The 18,877-nt window shown below is 42.1% G+C and overlaps 1 protein-coding gene across 4 annotated transcripts in view; it reads left to right on the top strand.

The window, feature by feature from the left end:
- Positions 1-2,348: 2,348 nt before the first annotated feature.
- The window catches only part of CBLB (Cbl proto-oncogene B), a 161,592-nt gene continuing 145,063 nt past the window's right edge, over positions 2,349-18,877 (top strand). For 2 of the 4 annotated variants that reach the window (XM_080919454.1, XM_080919452.1), the window contains exons 1-3: positions 2,349-2,439; positions 3,710-3,891; positions 17,247-17,497. In XM_080919454.1, coding sequence (XP_080775580.1) covers positions 3,724-3,891; positions 17,247-17,497 — 419 coding nt within the window. In that variant the 5' untranslated portion in view covers positions 2,349-2,439; positions 3,710-3,723. Of the gene's footprint in view, positions 2,440-2,880; positions 3,013-3,709; positions 3,892-17,246; positions 17,498-18,877 lie in introns of those variants that run through there. The other 2 variants (XM_080919453.1, XM_080919451.1) reach the window with 1 other exon arrangement.

Genomic DNA, 18,877 nt, shown 5'->3' with positions numbered 1-18,877 from the left:
CTATATGAAGTTCAAGAAAAAAAAAAAAAAAAAAGAAAATCAAAAACCATTATTCTTAATATTTACACACCAAGAAGACTTTCACTAATTCCAGGTTACATCTTGTTTTACATGTACTTTATGCTCATTGTAACTAGTAAGATCTTAATGCACACTATCAAACCTTTAAAAAAGTCAAGTACTGCCAAAAATGCATTCATATACTGTTATGCATAAATGCTTTTAAATTCTGCACATTTATCTTTGTTTTTAAATTAAAGTTGTCCAATTAAAAAAAGATTTACATATCTATCATATTGTATTACTTCTGTCCCTTTAGAGCACCCTAACTAGCATAATGACAGTTTCTTATTTTTGTCAGCCTACAGTAAACACTACCTTAGACCAGTTTTCAGTTGTTCTGGTTAGAAAAGTTTGGCAGCCCCCAGAGATAGACTTTGTTATACGTGTCCCAGCCAGAGCAGAGACTGAACACAATAGGCTTGTCCTTTGTGTCTACATGATCCCCTTTGCTTCCTTAGTGCCATGGCCTTCAGTTACAAGCTGCAGTTTTAACAGAATTGAATATGCATTTTATTTATTTTACATCTATCCAAATATGTAGATAAGGAACACATTTAATTATAAAGTATAACTGGTTGTATATAGCAAAACTTTCTAGACATAATGGCTGCTTCTTTTGAATTGACTTTAAAGGTGCCTTGTAACACATAGAGGATGTAACCACAGAGGTCTTTTTAAATACAGTTTCCACTTAGAAACTGTGGCTACTATTACAAGCAGTAAGGGAGATATAGAGAGGCATGTACTATCTACATCTGTAAGACAGGAAGCTACTTTTTAATTATTAGTACACAAATAATGAAAGAAAACTTTACTTCCTGATTCATACTTTACTGCCTGACGGCTTATTTTGCCACATATTGTTTGTTTTTATTACATGAAAATCGTAACTATCTAAATTTAGGATTGTAGAACATTCTGTACAACTCAGGAGCCTGCACAGTAATAATTGTAGCACTAGAATAGTTACTGGGGAACAGGTCAGAACTACTGAGACACATTTATCAGGTTAATTGGCTAGAGAGTGCTTGTATGTATGTATGTTGTATGTTTGCATGTATGACGTTTCCAAAATGTGCAAAGTTTCATAATCAGGAGCCCAAGGTGTAAGATGTATCCAGTACTACCTACCAATCGCAGGGGCAAACCTGCTCCGAGGTATCTGGGACAAATGGTAGCAGCATGGTGAACCAAATAGAGAAATACAGCATCTGTGTGATGTTTGGTTATGACAGAAGGGCCCTGGCATCTTACTGTAGGTGTTACTAGAGTGTTTCCTTTTACATGGATATCAAGGATGGAGGCCAGAGAGAGACTAACACTGGATGAGGACGACAGATACTAGAAGATACAAGGTTGTCATTAAGATGAAGACTCATCTACAGAGGAAAAGTGACTCAGGCAAAATTCAACAGCTAAGTTCTATGGAGAAACTTGTTTGGAATATAAAGGTGTAAAACAGATTAGTAATCCCCATTGTGTGGAGTTTTTACTGTCCTGGCACGATTTACAGAGACTATTTAGTTGGAATTGTCAAGTATTTGCTTTCTCATCAGCCTGATGTTTGATCTGGAATCTCTCTAGAACTAATAGTAAAAGGGAAACATTTCAGAAATTTAGGAAGTTTTAGTTGGCAGTCGGGTTTTACTCTTAGCCTACTACTCTATGTGAGGATAACCTCCATAGAAGCTGGGGGACTGTTGCTCTTTATTTGACAGTCAAGGAGAAAGAAGGTCTTGGACCTATTTGGCTGCTCTCCTGGATAGCAGTTTGGCAGCCCTAGGGAGATGAATTTCTTAAGCTTGGGACCCGCCCAGAGCTGAGAAGCAGCACCACCCTGGCAGCCTCTACTCTGTTGCTATGAAACAAAGACTAGGAAGGTGAGTGAGGCAGGAAGTCCCGCCTTTTAGCCCCAGTTGGCTTAGAATCCCGCTCGGGGAGCTCACGCCCACCTGCGCACCCCTCATTGGTTAGCTCCCCGGATCCTTGCCACTACTTTTCCAGTTCCTTTCCTCGTTCCACTTTTGTTCCAGGCTAGCGTAGTTCCATTTCCCAACGAGTTCTTCTCCAAGTAGGACGCAGACGAGTGGGCCTTCCTCTGGGGCCATTGTGTCCCGTGGAGGACGTGGACTTGGGGGTAGCGCGGGAGGAGAGTCTCGTCCCGCCCATTGGCTCCGCCCGCTGTCTGGCAGCAAGCAGGCTCATAGGATTGGTCGGGCCACCCAAGACCCCGCCTTGGCTCCGCCCCACGCCTTGGTCTCCGGGGATGGCTCAGGGGTGGGGTGGCCAGTGAGTGGTCTCCTCCTCCGGCGGGCGCTGCGGCGGCCTCCCGAGAGTGGCGCGGGACTGCCGGGCGGGCGTGGAGCTGTCTGCACGGTAATTGCCGGGTCCCCGCGTCTCGGTGTTCCTAGATCTCGGTGTCTCCTTCCCCAGAGCGCGCTCTTAGGGCGATTCCACAGAATCCCCACCCGAGCCACCCCAGCCAGGGCAGCGTGTGTGTGTGAGTGGGACCCACGATCGCGCGTGGCTCGGGACGGCCGCCGTGACCCGAGCAGAGGAAGGAATGGGTCATCCCAGGGTTGGGCGCCGCTTGCTGGCCCTAGGTCTCTGCAGCTGGGCGCGGGCCATCACAGAGAGGGGACAGCCCTGGCGTCCAGCTGCTGTCGCCACTGCGGGCCTGAGCCAAGTGGGGATTTAAACAGCAGTCCCTGGCTGGCCCGGGGCCCGGGAGGGAGCGGACTCTGGCTGATCGCCGCCCGTGGGAGGTGCGAGCTACTGGCGCGAGATCGGGCAGGCTGGGGGATTCTGGAGCCAGGACGGGGTCTAGGACTACTTTATCTTTGCTGAGTTCCTCGTCCTTTTCCCGGACCCCGGAGTGGCGGGCTGGAGGCCCGAGCCGGGAAAGGGGACAGGCGTTCTGAAACAAAGCTTTGGACCACTCGATACCGGGTAGGCAGACGAGGGGCCACCCGAGAAGTGAACTCCGTGGTGCGTGCCCGCCCTTGCTGGGTTCTCACCGCTTTTTAAGAAGGGGTTGCTTGTTGGTTTGTTTATTTGGCTCTAGGGAAAAACTACTCACCGCACTGCTTTAAAGAACTATTTGTGTGTCCGCAGCTGCTGGCTTTTGCCGGGGTGGGGGTGGGGGTGGGGGAATCCAAGTCCTCCGCCTTTGTTGACAACAGACGTGTCCCTTATGCGTGTGTGGAGTACTTAGCATTTATGTAATAACTTGGTAAAATCTAACAGCGTGAAGGAGACTCCTGAGTGAGGCTCCCAGCATGAATGTTAGGGTTGCAGCTCTACTATTTTGAATCTGGATTACAGCAGAAGCGGGAGAACATTGTGTTCTTATCTGTTAAAAGTTGTTTTGTTGATGATGTTGCTCTGTAGCTGCATGGAACACGGGCAGAGGGTGCTTCTTTAACTTCTATTGTAAGAGCAAACCTTGTGTCATAGCTTCTAACTTGGAGAATGAAGTTAGACGAGGTTGCTAAAAAGTTGAATCTGTGACCCTGGCTTTGTCACAGTGGTGGCGGAGAATATTTTTAATGGGTATAAGTGAGCCTGTTCAGTTCAGTTTCCTGCTGGGGAAAGACTTTTATATCCAGCTAACTTTTCTTCTCTTTAAAATCTACCTTGCAAAAAGGACGGAGATTCCAGATGGCAAATTCTATGAATGGCAGAAATCCTGGTGGTCGAGGAGGAAACCCCCGCAAAGGTCGAATTTTGGGGATTATTGATGCTATTCAGGATGCAGTTGGACCCCCAAAGCAAGCTGCAGCTGACCGAAGGACTGTGGAGAAGACTTGGAAACTCATGGACAAAGTGGTGAGTTCAGTGCGTGTACATGGTTCTCATCGCCCTGAATGCGCATTCTTCACGTTCTGTTTGTACGTATGATTAATACTCACTATTATGGTGATGGTCTTTGGATTTGTGTTGGGCCATCGTTTTTTTTTCAAGTCTGTTTGCAAAAGTTGGATTCAGAGCAAAGATTTGTTTTTGTTGTTGTTCCTTTTAACTTACTGTCTTGCTTTTCAAGGTCCAGAGCCCCTGGGTATTACTCCAGTGAACAGAGTTTCTACCATTGGCTACTTTGGGTGGGTGAATGGCCATAGACTGGTTTGGAAGTTTGTTTAGTCCTATGTGGAGTGGCCATGCTACTAGATAACACAAGAGTAACACATGAGCACTAGTCTCTGCTGGAGCATACTTAGGACAAGCTCAGGGGTCATGCTGAAATACTCACTGGGGGAAAGACCAGGGCTTCAGTGAGGAAACTGTATTTAAGAGTTTTAGTTTTTAATCTGTGTCAACTCATCTGCCTTAAGAATATGGGGTTTTTTTTTGTTTGTTTGTTTTGTTTTTCTGTTTACTATTGTTCAGGGCGTCATTGCAGTTTCTTTCATCTCTGATTCCATGTTGAAACAGGGAACCTTTTTGGTTGTACATTGTTTATTGTGAAAGGAAAATGTATGCTGGAGGCCGTGTGGGGCTGAGAGTGTCAGAGGCTTTTGTGGTTTTTGCTTGTTGCTTTTAGATGAGCTCTAGTTTCACAAGAAGAAACCAAACTGGATGGCAGTTCTCAGAAAAGTCCAGTTAAAAGGGCAATGTAAGCGCCTCCCAGGGCCCTACTGGAAAGCTAGCTGTCTGAGTAGGCTTGCGACACAGATGTGCTGGCGTACTTCTCGGCACAGATTCATACTTTCTGATGTTGAAGAAGTTGGCCTATGCTTGCTGAGTTTTAGACGTTTACAAAAAATGTTCCTTTTTTAATGATGAGCAAAGGCTTGTTTGAAATCATATGGTGTCATTTATCTTGGCTTTGGTTTGCTCTTAAAGACAAAATTGGCTACAAAGAAGCCACTGAGTAGAAGTAACAATTCTGGAAGGCAGCACTATTTTCTTTATTTTCATGTATTCTTAAGGAGCCTGTCGGTGAAGATAACTAAACCATGGGCCTGCCACTGAGTGGCTACTGGTATCAACTGCAGCACCAGGTTTTTGTCTTTTAGCCAGGTAAATAGCCTCAGTTTGGGGCTTCAGTGTGACCTATTTAAGCTTCTGCCAACTTTTCCAATTGTTGTATGAAAGTGCTCCAGACAGAATGATGTCATAATGTCAGAACATTGCAACTTGCTGCTCGGAGTCAGGTTTTGGTTTTAGCTTTGGGCACTTAGGAATAAAGAATGCTGGACGAACTGCATGTGTCTGGTGAGCGCAATAGGAGCTGTTTTTTGCATTTCTACAGAGTTTGCATCTGAAGGTCACCCTTACTGCCTGAGTCATTAATTGGTAGTAGGAGAAGAAATTCAAGGTTTGTTCCACTTTATCTTTTGCATAAGGGCAACCAAGGGATGCGATTCCTGAAGGAGTTGGTCCATGGCACCGTTCCTTGAGATGGTTAGCGACTGAGCGCTAGAACTTAAAAAGGATTTCTATAATGAGTGTGAGCAACAGTTACTGTCAAGTCATTAATGAAATGGTTAAAAATAAAGTGGTATGCATAATTCTGCTGCATAACTGGTTGTTAACCTACACATTAACCACGTCTAATTATTTCCCTGTGAATTACAGCTAAACACCTGACATCATCCATTAACCCTTCTGTGGGTTTGAACTTGGCTTCAACAGTTGAGTTTGACACACCAGGATCTCTCTTTACCCCAAGTCTCTACTCAGTGGGATGTGGGTGCCAGGGCTGGCAAAGGCTCAGCAATATGGCTTTCTCTATTCGTCTTCATTGTTTGTCACAGATGACAGTGTCAGTGCATCTGTGGCTTTGTGGAGAAAACTCCCATCATTTGTCATAAGAGTTTGGTCAATTTATTTTTACTCCTCACACACACTGGAAATTACTTTTACCAGTAGGCAACATGTTATTGAAAGTTGCAGTGGAGAAGTTTTCCCCACGATGGGTTCATCTTCTTTTATTTGACTTCCGTGTAGGAAGTGGATCATAATATCAACACTATCTGATGATTCTTCAGGAATTTTATTGCTGATGCAAAACTATCACCATCTGATGTGTGACCTAGAGAAGTAGTTAGAGTAGTGTGAGTTTATTTTAAGAATACAGAACAGAAGGTTTCAGGTCTAATGGGCTGTTAAAGAGAAGTCAGGTCTAAGTGTGAAGTTGTACAATTTTCTTTATGGATTTATGGAGCCTCTTCCTGGGAAGATCTTCAAAGTATTGCTTTCAAGGAATTACTAAGCAACATAACTCATTTTAAAGGGGGCAGTGAACCAGGCTTGGGCAGCACAGGATAAATCTCATAAGTATATAATTTTATCATCCCTTAACCTCTAGAACTTAAGAAACGCAACTGAAAAGTCAGTCGAAACTAAGTGTTCTGTTTTCCCAGGGCAGGCACTCTTTCCAAGGTCACCAAGCCCAGGGGAAAACAGTTGTTCCTTGTTTTCTTTGTAAGTTGTGTAATGTTTTGTAATCAGCAGCGCAGAGTTCACGTAGTACATGCCTTGAAAACATAACAAATGGTGGATATCAAAGCATCCCACTTGATAGTTTTCTGGCCTTAGTTCTTCTGATGAGTCTAAGACCCACAACCACCAGGTCAGTGGATGGTCCGTTGCTAACACTGACAGAACAATTCTTGAATACACATATAGATTTAAACACACACACACACACACACACACACACAATCATATGTGGATTTTGTTCCTAAGTTCTTACAGGCATGTTTCCATCTCTACTTGGTAAGCACTTATTGAGGGTCAGTTGTGTATTACTGAGTGATTATTGCTGTGGTTTGGGGAGCTAGGTCAGACAAAGCCCTGTCTTTGGCCTGTAAACCAGGAAGACAGGAACAGAGCAGGACAAGAGTTGTTAATTACCACAGAGTATGAAAAGGACTGGGGTATATATACTCAAGAAAAAGCACAGTGGAGGCAGAACAGAGGATACCTACCTCCTTCTGATCACTGCTTTTCTGTCTGGTTTCTGCTGCCCCAGCCTTTTAGGAACAGTATCATTCTACTCCTGTTAGAAATGCTGAAGCCAGGAGAAGGAAATGGTTGCTAATCGGAGTGGTTGGAGTCATAATTTATTAATGTGAGGTTCCTGAGTGTGGTTTGCACAGAGTCGGAGCCAGGTGATGGAAAGCAGAAGAAGCCATTTTCCTTCTAATAGATGCTAAATGCACTGAGTGTACATGGATGCTCGGGAAATTAGAAAATAATTACTTGATGATAAAGAGCCAAGCAAGCTGAGTACCTGCTTTTGCCTTGCTCTACTTGCCATGTGTTTGAAGTTGTGTTGGTACATCAGTGTTAAGAAAGCACTTAGAAAGTGATGCCACCCAGCATTGGCCTTTTACTTATGGTATATCGCTTAGACTTGAAATAACATATTCTGTCCATGTGTAATTTCACCAGAATGAAATTTAAACTCTGTCTGTCACTGATGCATATACGTATTTTTAAAAAAGCAGTACCATAATACTGTTTGAAAGCCGAATTCTTCATACATCTGAAGAAGAGTCTACAAGATTGAAGATGTGGTTCCCCCAGCAGCACTGGCTGCCGCAGCCATGCCGAACAGCTGTGCTGCCCACCGCTGGGCTGCATCCCCAGGGTATTTTTGACTTTTTAAAAATTAAGCTTTTTTTCCCCCTTTGGAGACAAGATCTCTAAATTATCCGAGAACTCTCTCTTGTAGGCAGCTAGGCCTTGAACTTATGACTCTCCTCAGACTCTGTAGTAGCTGGGAGTACACTCCTATATCATCAGACATGAAAGATTTAGTTCTGTCTGTCAGCTTGCCAGGCAACAGTACTGATTTGACTCAGCCATGGATTTTCTTTTCTTTCTTGAAGTCCATCATTAGTAGGATCTTGGGCCCTACTAAATCTTGATTGGGTTTAATAACAGACTAGCAGTTTGGGCAGTTTTGCTTATCACTGAATTAGATTTTGAATTTGTGCTGACACAGTGGCTTGATTCTAAAGTTTGCTACTAGTGACGCACAGGGAAAGCTTGGTTTGCCAAAATGGAAGTTTTAAAGGGGATGTGTGAAGAGGTAATTTGACCTGTCCCTGTAATAGAAAGAGAGTGTATAATGAAAACTTCAATTGGTTACTCATTTGTTAACTCTTACAAATATTTTAACATTTAGATTTTTTTTTCTTTAAATATTGTTTATATGCTGTCGATTTACCCCCACCCCAGTTCTAGCTCTAGTCAGACATTGGTTATAAATAATGACGGTATACTAAATAAAGACTGTAGTATGAGGTAAGTACTCTACCTTGTAGGTGGAAGTGACATTGGCTCGCTGGAGGTCAGAAGCTGGTGAAAGATGCTGTCCCTGGGTTCTAAAAGGTGGTCTCAACTCAAGAGATTGGGAAGCATCTTTCTCTGAAGGAGAGATGATGAGAGACTGATTAGTAAGAGAGAGTAAACTAGAAAAGGATGGTAGACATTTCAAAATTACCAAAGGATTTGGATTCAGTTGATTTAGTTGGCATATAAAGATTTCTGAGCATAGAAAGGGAAGAATCAAAGCCAGTCTTCCATATGCCACTCTGCTGACTCCGGAGGTTGGAGTAATGCTGAGGAAGACTAGGTATCAGGAAGACACAAAGCAGGGTGGTTAAGAATTAATAAAGACCTCCTGGTCTAGAGATTTGATAGTGGGTTGGGTTAAGCAAGTGTGTCACAAATGTGGAACATTTTGGGGAGAAAATCTGCAGTTTTCTGAGCATCTTGAGGGTTCCGAAAGAAAGAGAAGACGAAGTGAAAGTGTCTTGAGGTTTTCAAGCTGGTCGGCTGTGAAGGCAGTGGAGCCCTGAAGGGCCCAGGAAGGGAAAGGCCAACCTTGATTGTTGCTGTGTCTGTCTCTTGTGTGTTGAGTATGATCTACACAGGAGATCTAGAGAGCAATTGATTTTGAGGTCAGGAAATTGGGTATAGAGTTCAGAGAGAATTTGAAACTAGGGTCATATATCTGTTAGCTGTGTTTCTAGGTATAGCATCTCAAACAGTAGCACTGCAGAGGACTTAGGATGCAGAGATAGACTCAGAGACAAGGGCAGAGCATTCGTCATTGGGAGCAAGAGGGATATTACTTTAGAGTTAGTAAAGGGAATTGAATTGGGACATAGAATAGGAATGGCAAGGTGGAAAAAAAGGAGTTGCCTATCGATTTCTACAAACAAACAGAGTTAAGAGGATTCCTTCAACTTCTCACACAACTACGTTTAAGACGAGAAACCAAACAGTAAAATTTAGGAAGTCATTGGATTTCCTAATGAGAGGCTATTGTTGACTTTGGAACATTGATTTCACTTGTGATGGGGCCAGATTAGGCTGCGCATGGAGATTGGTTAGTGGTTCTACACCTGCAGCAACAGACGAAAAGAAAGCTGAACCAGTCATAAGGTCTACTGAGGGCTTAAGGTAATGTTATTTGTGTCTCTGTGTCTGTCCATTGATTCATGAGCAAGACAGACATAGAGCAAGGCTTCAGTTGTCCCAGCAGAAGGAACACAAGAAGGCATAGATTACAGTGCAGATGGGGAAAGCTATATGGGAGCAGCTAGGAGTGCTTAACTGACAGATGGCTCTGAATTTCATGTAGGTAGGAGGCACTTTTACATGAATGTGTATGTCTCCTTTTGGGTCACCAAGAAGTAGTTTAAGATGAAATGTGCAGTCTTTAAACCATATCTTCAACGTTGTATATTATAGATCAGTTTTCCAGCAATGGAGTAGGTAAATTATATACATTGAAAGATAAGCCTGTGTTCTTCCTTTACCTTCTGCATCATCTTACATACATGCTGTGACAGTAAGGGTGTTGCCGTGTCAACGTCATTGCTCATATTTAAGGCTTATTTATTTTAAATATATTTGTAGGCACCAGTTTTTTTTTTCTTTTAATCACTGAGAGAAACTTTAGATAATGTTGGACCAACATATACAGCTTAGCATTTAACAACTGAGTAATTGTTAAACTGAACCAAAGTAGCATATATCAACAGTTAAGTTAGTGGTAAAGTACTTTTACTGGTTCACAGATAAAATTTGCTTTTCTCTTTAGTTCTTTTCTTGAGAGTTTCTTAGGTCTTAAGAAACTAGAAATTGTGATGTAAGCTGACAAAAATAGGGGCCTGCCTTTCATCTCACCTCTGTACAGAATACCCTAGATTCTTTAGAGTGGCCCACTTTTAGTCTTACCCTGTGTAGAACACCCCTAACTTGTTATAGTGGCCCGCCTTCAGTCTCACCCCTGTGTAGAACACCCCAGACTCTTCAGGGGATTCATACAGCATAAAACAGTTTTCACTAAGTGGAAGAACTCTTGAGCTCTCATGACTCCGAGTGTACTAGCCAGTTCCTGTACTTGTATGAAATCCCCATAGACTGCTATGACGGAAGATAAAGTATGAAGGGAAAAGAAGAGCTAAAAGCAGTGAGCAACAAATTTGCATACACATTATGCTGAGCACTGCATTTTTATTTTCCCTTAAAAGTCTGTGTAAACCAGTCCGACTTCTAGAAGGAAACGGCCAGATTTGATTGGTCCTAATGAATATCCCTTGTATGAGGACAGTGATACTCCCTGCTGCAGGGCATTCTTTTTCTTACAGGAGGTAAATCACAAAGCTGTTTAGTATTTACATGTTGCACTACCAGACTTTTCTCCAATTTTTGTATTGTTTTGGGGAGATTTATTCAATAATTTTATGGATATCTGCTACATATATACATATACATACACACACATGTTTTCTGAGATGTCTTAACTCTCTTCCCTGTAGCTTTCTCTCCAGCAAAAGCATGGCGGACCTTTTTTAATACAAAGTGAGAAAAATAGGTCAGTGAGGAAAACAGACTCTACAGGAGAACAGAATGCACAGTGTGTGTTTTAAGTCTAAGGAGTTGTTTCTTAAGTGGTCCTTTTAAAATTAACTCCCGAAAGGTGCTGTCATAGTAAATCCCAACAGAATTAAACTTTTTCAAATTCCACTATAACTAGTCTTAAGCTCTTGGCCAATTTTATATGCTAACTTTATTTTTCCTAATTAATATTCTGTAAGAGTGCCGCTTTATTTTGTACTTACTATGTAGTAGTACGTCTTCTTTTATGTACACTTTATTCTTTTGTTAGGAAGTTGCCGAATTAAGATGGAAAGATCCTAAGCGCATGCTGATGCTTTTTAGACCTGTGACATTGATGTAGCTGGAGTAAAAAACCACTGATAATGTGTTCAGAAGAAGGGCAAGTAAGGCGTTCATACTGCCGTTTTTATAAGAGACCTTGTGGCTGTGCTGGTCCCTGGGAAGACCACCTCTCCCGCTCCCAGCTTTAGTCAGTTGTCTGCAGTTCTCTGTAGCATTTAGGCCTCCCTTTTGGCATGGACATGGTTGTCCTCCCTTTTCAACTCAGTTGGCTGGTCATATTAGTGAGGCTTAACAGGCGTAGCTTCTCCATGTTACTAGGAGACACAAGCTCCCAACAAAGTCCTGGATCCTCTGACTCTTACAGTCTTTCTGCCCTTGATTTGGCATTGTTTCCTAAGTCTTAGGAATGGGAATGTTTTAGGACTGTAACCATTAGGACTTGTCCAGTGACAGATGCTCAACCAGCCCCCAAAACCTGCATGCATGTGCATTATATGAACTTGACAGGCTAAATTTAGGAATACATATGTATATGCAGATACACATGCATAATAACAACTGATGTAAAAAGTTAGGAGTTTGAAGAAGAGGGAGGGAGGGTTATATGGAAGGTTTGGAGAGAGGAAAGAAGGGAGAAATGTCATTAAAGTGCTATTGAGGGGGGTGGAGGGAGGGGGAAGGGGGAGAGAGAGAGAAAGAGAAAGAAAGGGGGGATGGTTCTTGGGGTTTAGCTCAGTGGTGGTAGAATATTAGCTTAGCCTGAAGGGACAGCCGGCGTCCAATCTCCAGAACACACACAGAAACACAACATACATACTTGGATTGAAGTGACTCAATATGATTCAGTATCTATGAATGTTCCTTTGAATGAAGTGCGTTTTGGAATGAGATAATTACAATATAAACACACTTGCATTATTTTCGTTTTTAAAACTTCTTTTGTAGGTTTAGGAGCTGGTTTACACCTTATTTGCAAGGTATGTTAGGTGATCTAAAACCTCTTTATTACTTTTTGGCTGGGAATTTTCATTAAGATACAGCCAAAATCTTTTTTTTTCCCTATTTTTCCCCCACAGTCATAGTTTGTTTTTATTTTGGCTTAAGATTTTGGGTTTTATTTTTAATATTTTTTATTATAAAGTTTTGAAATTTAATTATTTTTTTACTTATTTCAGAAATATTTAAATATAACATCGGAAGAGTAATTAATGGGCTTGTGAAAAATCTTATAGTAATTCTGTCTTTATATTTGTGCATTGGCTTTGATATAGTTGAAAATGTCTAATTGTATGATTACATGTATCTGTTTAATTCAAATACATAAAGTATGTATATGCTAAACAGTAATGTTGGGTATTTGTATCACCATAAACTGTATGAGTAGAGAGAGAGTGTGCATCAACATCTTTAAATAGAATTAAATCCAAGTGTAGGGTCGATAGTGGTATAACTTCCTATCCCTAAGTTACATCATCCCGGTACTGAGGAGTAAGCCCTGAGCAGGTTGCATTTCCATGTTGTAATGCTACCATGTCACAACATGAAAGGTGCTTATAGTGATTTCCAAGGTTTTTAAAGACTTCTCTTTAGAAGTCTCAAAATCCTTGGGTCAATGATGGAATTTTTAGCCTGATTCAAAACCTGAATTTATTTTCTGGCTAAAAAGAAAAGAGTAATCATGTTAACCAACTCTTTCGGTTATCACTCAAATGTCCTTCATTGAGTAACATGATGTGGGTTTATTTCTTTGTGAAAGCTCTTTTGGTTAACCTCCAGCGCTCATTGTAGAGTGCAGCTCAGATATTTCTAGAACTCTAACCTTGTGGTAAGCTTCATTTTCCCTCTTAATACACTGTTTTTAGAATGGCTATTTTTCTTTTCCTGGCTTTGCAGTTCCTTGCACATAGCAAGCACTCAATAAATATTTATTGAATGGAATTGAATTTGACCTGCTTAGAAGTCATAGTCCTGGGGTAGGATTATTCATTTTCGGCAGGAGCAGCCATAAATCACAGAGTTTAGTAGTAATCCAGGTGATGAACTGCACACTCGAAGGCATACAGTAGCTCAGCCCCCTCATGTCTCCTTCCTCCTGTGCAAAGTTTGAAAACAGCTTGCAAAGTCCTGGTACACCAACTGCTTACAGCCTCTGTGAGGCCTTCTGTACTGTGTCCCTACTGTCTTCCCGTGCACCCACCCTTCAGCACAACTGTATGATCCCTTTTCTTTATCCCCGAATCTCGCAAGTCTCTGTAATATAATTTAGCTGCAATACTCCTTTCTGCAAATTTAGGCATGTTTTTCTTGATGCCCTAGGGAATGGGACTTAGCTGCTGCTTTTCTCCTCCAGAGCTTTGCAAGGTCCCTCGTCACAGTTTTAAAGTTCTGTGATTCTTCCTTCCGCCCCCAGACTTTCCCACTAGAAGACTCCATGAGGACAGGTCTGTGAGTGATTCCTTTGTCTTCCTTCTGCCTGAAACAATGCCTGGCATGTACACTTACTTCCCTTGAATTAACAAATGGGCCATGAAGTTCATGTAAATTTGCAAATGGAATAAAATAAAAATGGAAATGAGTTTAGAAGGGAATCATTAATTATATGCCTAATTCTAATGAAATTGTAATATAGCCAGAAGAAGAGGAACTCGAGATTCAGAAGATGCAGGCTCTTGTGTTGAATTAATGGTTTTTTAACTGTCCCTTAATCTTTGTAGTTCTTAGCTTTTTAAATCCGGAAATGAATGGATTGGATGAGATCTTTCCTAAGATCCCTTCGAGCAAGAATTACATTGCTCCTAAGTTAATTATGTAGAACAAGGTCTGCTTTGCCAGACTCCTTAAGGCAGGGAGTATGTTGCACTCATCTGTAATTTCCTGGCACATAGCTCGGTACCTGGTGTATGGAAGTTATTCAGAGAGTTTTTTGTCCTTTAATCAAGCAATGTGTTTCCACATGAAATTATAATTAGGAAAAAAAAATGTCATGTAAGGAATAGTGAATTAGATGGCCGAAATACTGAAAAGTATCTACCAAAGAACAAATGTAATGTCTAACACATATGTGATTTTTTTTTTAAGTAGTTCACAAATTAACCAATGGAACAAATGAATTTGAGGCTGCCCTCTTCACAAGTTAATAATTTATCAGTCTGTGACGTTTTACAAGGACTTGTTGCTAAAATTCAGCTGTTTCCACTTTAGGAGGTTGGTAGTGTTCTTGAAATTCACCTGTGCTCTGATAGGTGTTGGTTTTAAGAATTGAAATACTGGAACTGGTAAGATGGATTAGTGATTAAAGACCCTTTTAGCCCAGCCTGTGACCCACATGGTGGAGAGAAGTGGCCTAATCAAGTTGTCCTCTGACTTACACTTAGATGCCAACATACACACACCCACACCCACCCACCCACCCACACATACGAGCGCACACACACACACACACACACACACACACACACACACACAGGCGGGGGTGGGGTCCTCTTCGTCATCTGTCTAAGATCTGCCATTTTACTCTAAAATGACGTGCTATTAATAAGGGAGATTCCATCTGACCTTTGCCAAAAATATCTCTTGACAATTAAGGTAGTATTCTTATATTTAAGTTAAATCTTTACCCTTCATTTGTTAATTACATACCTATAGAACTCAATTATGAAAATTAAGCAAATTACACAGCCAAACCACTTATAAAAAGTGTGTGTGTGTTTCTGGCATTTAAGGGTAGGCTCACAATTTAAAAGACAAAAGTCTGTGTGTATGTGATTATATGCTGATTTTTTTTTAGTTAGTTAAACCTGTTTATTTATTACATGTTTATTTATTGTGTACAATGTGCTGGGATCCTGGTCTTAGGAACTGTGTATACAGTGGGAGAAAACAGGGGAATGCAACAGGTCATTGTGAGAATTGATTTTGTTCAAGGTCAGTGCCTGACAGTTTAGGCCAGATAGGTTTGTTTGTTTGTTCTTATAAAAAATATATGTTGCTGTCTTCACCTAAGGAAATGTCTGCTGCGGGGGTGGGAAGGTCTACTTCAGTATGCTATCTAAATAAGATCAAGGAAGCCAGCATGGGAAGTACATGTAGGCAGTGGAAGAGTCTGCAGGCAAGAGGCAGCCTGTTGTTCATTTCATCGATTGCTGGCAAATTGACTTTGCGTTCATGCTTCCTGAAATGATCACAGTTTACCCATTTTGAGCTTGCGAGCGCACTTTCGTGGGTGTCTAGAGGCAGGTGTTGAAACCTGACACCATTATCATTTGGAGGCTCTATATAAGCCTGATTATGAAAGAATTTTCTTTAGAGTTAAACAAACACCAAACCCCAGCAAAGGACATGCTGCCGCTCGCCTGCAGAGTCTTCACGTGCACTTCCCACCACGGCTTCCTCGGTCCTGTTTAGGCAGCATATTGAAGTCAACCTTCCTGTCCCTGCAGCAGGATAACCAGTGCCTTGTGTACTTGTGTACCTGAAGCCTTATGTGTGTGTGTGTGTGCAGGCTTGTGTGTGGATATATCTCTGTAGAGAAAGAGGTACATAATCAATGAAGTAAACACATCAGCCTCGTTTTGTGGTCAGAGCGGCTGCAGTCCTTTTCCCTTGGGACTTGAGTGTGCCAGGTGACAGACACTGCTAACTGCGGTCCCTGGGCTGTGTTGATGTCTAGACCTGTCCATCCTACTCATGTCACGTTGTGTCCTTTGACCTCCATCCCCCACTTCCCCTTTGCCCTGGCCTTGGTAGCTGTCATACAACTTTGTTTCTACGTATTTCACTTCTTTTATAGAGTCTGTATATAAATGAGGTCACTCAGAATCATTCCCTCTCTCTCTGGCTTATTTCAGACTGCTGATCATAATTTCTCTATTTACGGATGGCCCTGACTGCCTGCTTTGCATATAAAGTCTTTAAGCCCATGCTGAATGTCTCTGTAACTCGGTCTCCTGTTAACCAGGTTCCAGAAACGTCCTCTGACCACTCTGTTGGCACCCAAAAGGAGGTTCATTATGACGGGAAGGAAGATGAAGGATTGTTTATTTATTGTGTTTAAAATACTGGGCTCTGAGATCGTTTGTAAAAACAAAACATATGGAAAATCTAGAGGAAACCACATACGAGGGACTCGGGGCCTTCATGGTCACTGGCATCATTGGTGCCCCCGTCTGTGGACATCTCACCTGTCACGGGAGCCGTGCCTGCACTGCACTTGCACCACAGGAATGCGGTGTGCGGTTCCCAAATGTCTTCTTACAGTGACTGCATCGGTGGGTTCCCGATACCCAGCCACTGGGACAGAAGGAACTGGTCTTTATTAATAATGGCTGTTAGGTTAATATGGACAACTGAATGCAGTGTAGATGTGAATCCCCCCTTCTTTCTTTTCTTCTTCTTTTTCTGGCAGAAAGTATGTTCAGTTTTGCGGGCAGCCTTTACTCTTTAATGCTCCAGTGAATGTGTGGCACCTGGTGGAGTGACTGAATGGTGTGCGTCACATGTTTATGGGCTGGGTTGACACTGTGAGGGGGAAAGGCTTGTTTAGACCTCACACCTGTTTAACTGCTTAATAACTCCGTTATTAAAGGTCCATCTGTTAAAAATTCTCCTCAGGGTTCAGAAACAATGTATTAAAATATTAATTCAAATCTGTGAAATAGCTTTAGCCACGGACGTAATGCAGGAAAATAGCATCGTAAAAGTAGATATTCACTGGTTGCTTTCTTTCATTAAAAACCTTATTGCTGTTACAAGGCGATTAGGAACTACCACACTGGAGCTCTATTAGACTGCATACTTGAGGACAGTGGAAGAGATAATCGCAATGATCAGAGGTGGGATACAGCAAAGTGTGCCTGGGGTAAGAGAATGAGACCCTGTTGTTTTATTGGTGCTTTCTAAACTGATTCAATAATTCAGATCACAGATTGCCTTTTGGAAAAGAAAGGGGACTTAGATCTATTCACTTGGAACTTTATGACAGAAAACGTTAATAGTTTCCATAAAGTGTTTTTTTTTTTTCTTTTCTTTGTTTTTAGGTAAGACTGTGCCAGAACCCCAAACTTCAGTTGAAAAATAGCCCACCATATATACTTGACATCTTACCTGACACATACCAGCACTTGCGACTTATACTGAGTAAATATGACGACAATCAGAAGCTGGCTCAACTGAGCGAGAATGAGTACTTTAAGATCTACATCGACAGCCTCATGAAGAAGTCAAAGCGAGCGATACGGCTCTTTAAAGAAGGCAAGGAGAGGATGTATGAGGAGCAGTCGCAGGACAGGTGAGCGCACTTGAGATGTGTACTGTTCACTGTCATGCGTTTTTCCCTTGTGTTCTGGGGACTGTTTCGTTTCCTTGCCTGCTTCCTTTTCAGAGTATTTGAGTTTGGCGAAAGTTCAGGTAGAAAGCCGAACCAGTGTCTGTGTCTTTTCACCGGACTCCCTTTTCAGAGCACGTCGTGGTTCACAGAAAGACTGCTCCCAGTAATTCATGCTGCTTCCTGCCTAGCAAAGCCTTCTCCAGTTTCCATCTTTCCTATGGATTTTCATGAATATGCAGCTCATCTCGCTAGATCACTGACAGAACAGAGAAACGATTTCATCCGAGCCCAGTTTGGTAAACCGGCGTGATTACTGGGACTACATAGCGAGGTTGGGTCACTGCTCAAGAGAGCGTCACTGCAAAGTGCCACCCTAGCATGAAGGTTGGCTCTGAAGTTGTATTATCAGAATATTACCTTCAGCTAACCTTTCTCTTCCAATACCACAAATGCCATGGGTCTCAGAGGCAGTGGCAGCCGGCCTGTCACATGGTCAGTCAAGGGTCTGGTGAACACTCTACCTCATAGTAAAGAAAAATACCTCAAGAAAAATGTTTAACAGATCCATTTCTGTGGAAGAGGCTGTCACAGTGTGGGTTTGTCTGTTCTCTTGCCCTCTGTGTGGGGTACGTGATCACAGCAGTACCAGCTCTGGGCCTGATATGGTCATGCTCAGCATTGAGAGCGGACCTTTACCACGGGGCCATCTTTGCTTTACTGTGGCATACACTACCGTCAACGGATCCGTATGAATCGGCTTGTATCAGGGTTCACAGTTTTTATTGTTCTGTGGTTTACAAACATACGCTTGTCACATGTTCACCCATACCCTATAAAAACTAACTGTGCTGGGCTGAATAAGTGGCTCAGTTGTTAAAGGCTGTAGCGTCCAACTTAAACAACAAAAAAATGCTCAGTGTGCAATAAGTACCTGTTCAGACTGGTTTCCTGCTAGTCCTTTTATAGCTTGCCACCCCTCCTTTATTTCAAGGATTATGACATTGTATGCTTATATCACAGTTTTGTTTCTACACTCACTCTTGTGATGGCCTAAACGTTTTGACAACTGTGTTGGAGCTGGTAGGAACATTCAAGTCATCTGGGTAAATACTTTGGAGCATGCTTGTTAGATTCTCTGACTTGCCAGTGTTGAACTTTGTAAATTCTTGGCTGACATAGTGACTGTGTTGTTTTTCATTTCCACCAATAATGAGTGATATTTCCTGATGCTTATCTGCTTCAGCATCGGGTGTTGGAGTTGCAGCATTTTAGATTCACTTCGAATGTCTTGGTGAAGCAGCTGGGAGTGGATGCTCCTTCAGCACCCATACTTAAACCATT

This window comes from Micromys minutus (assembly GCF_963924665.1).
Source record: "Micromys minutus genome assembly, chromosome: 7".
NCBI lineage: Eukaryota > Metazoa > Chordata > Mammalia > Rodentia > Muridae > Micromys > Micromys minutus.
The sequence above is the reverse complement of the archived record's forward strand: the minus strand, read 5'-3'. Positions and strand labels throughout refer to the sequence as shown.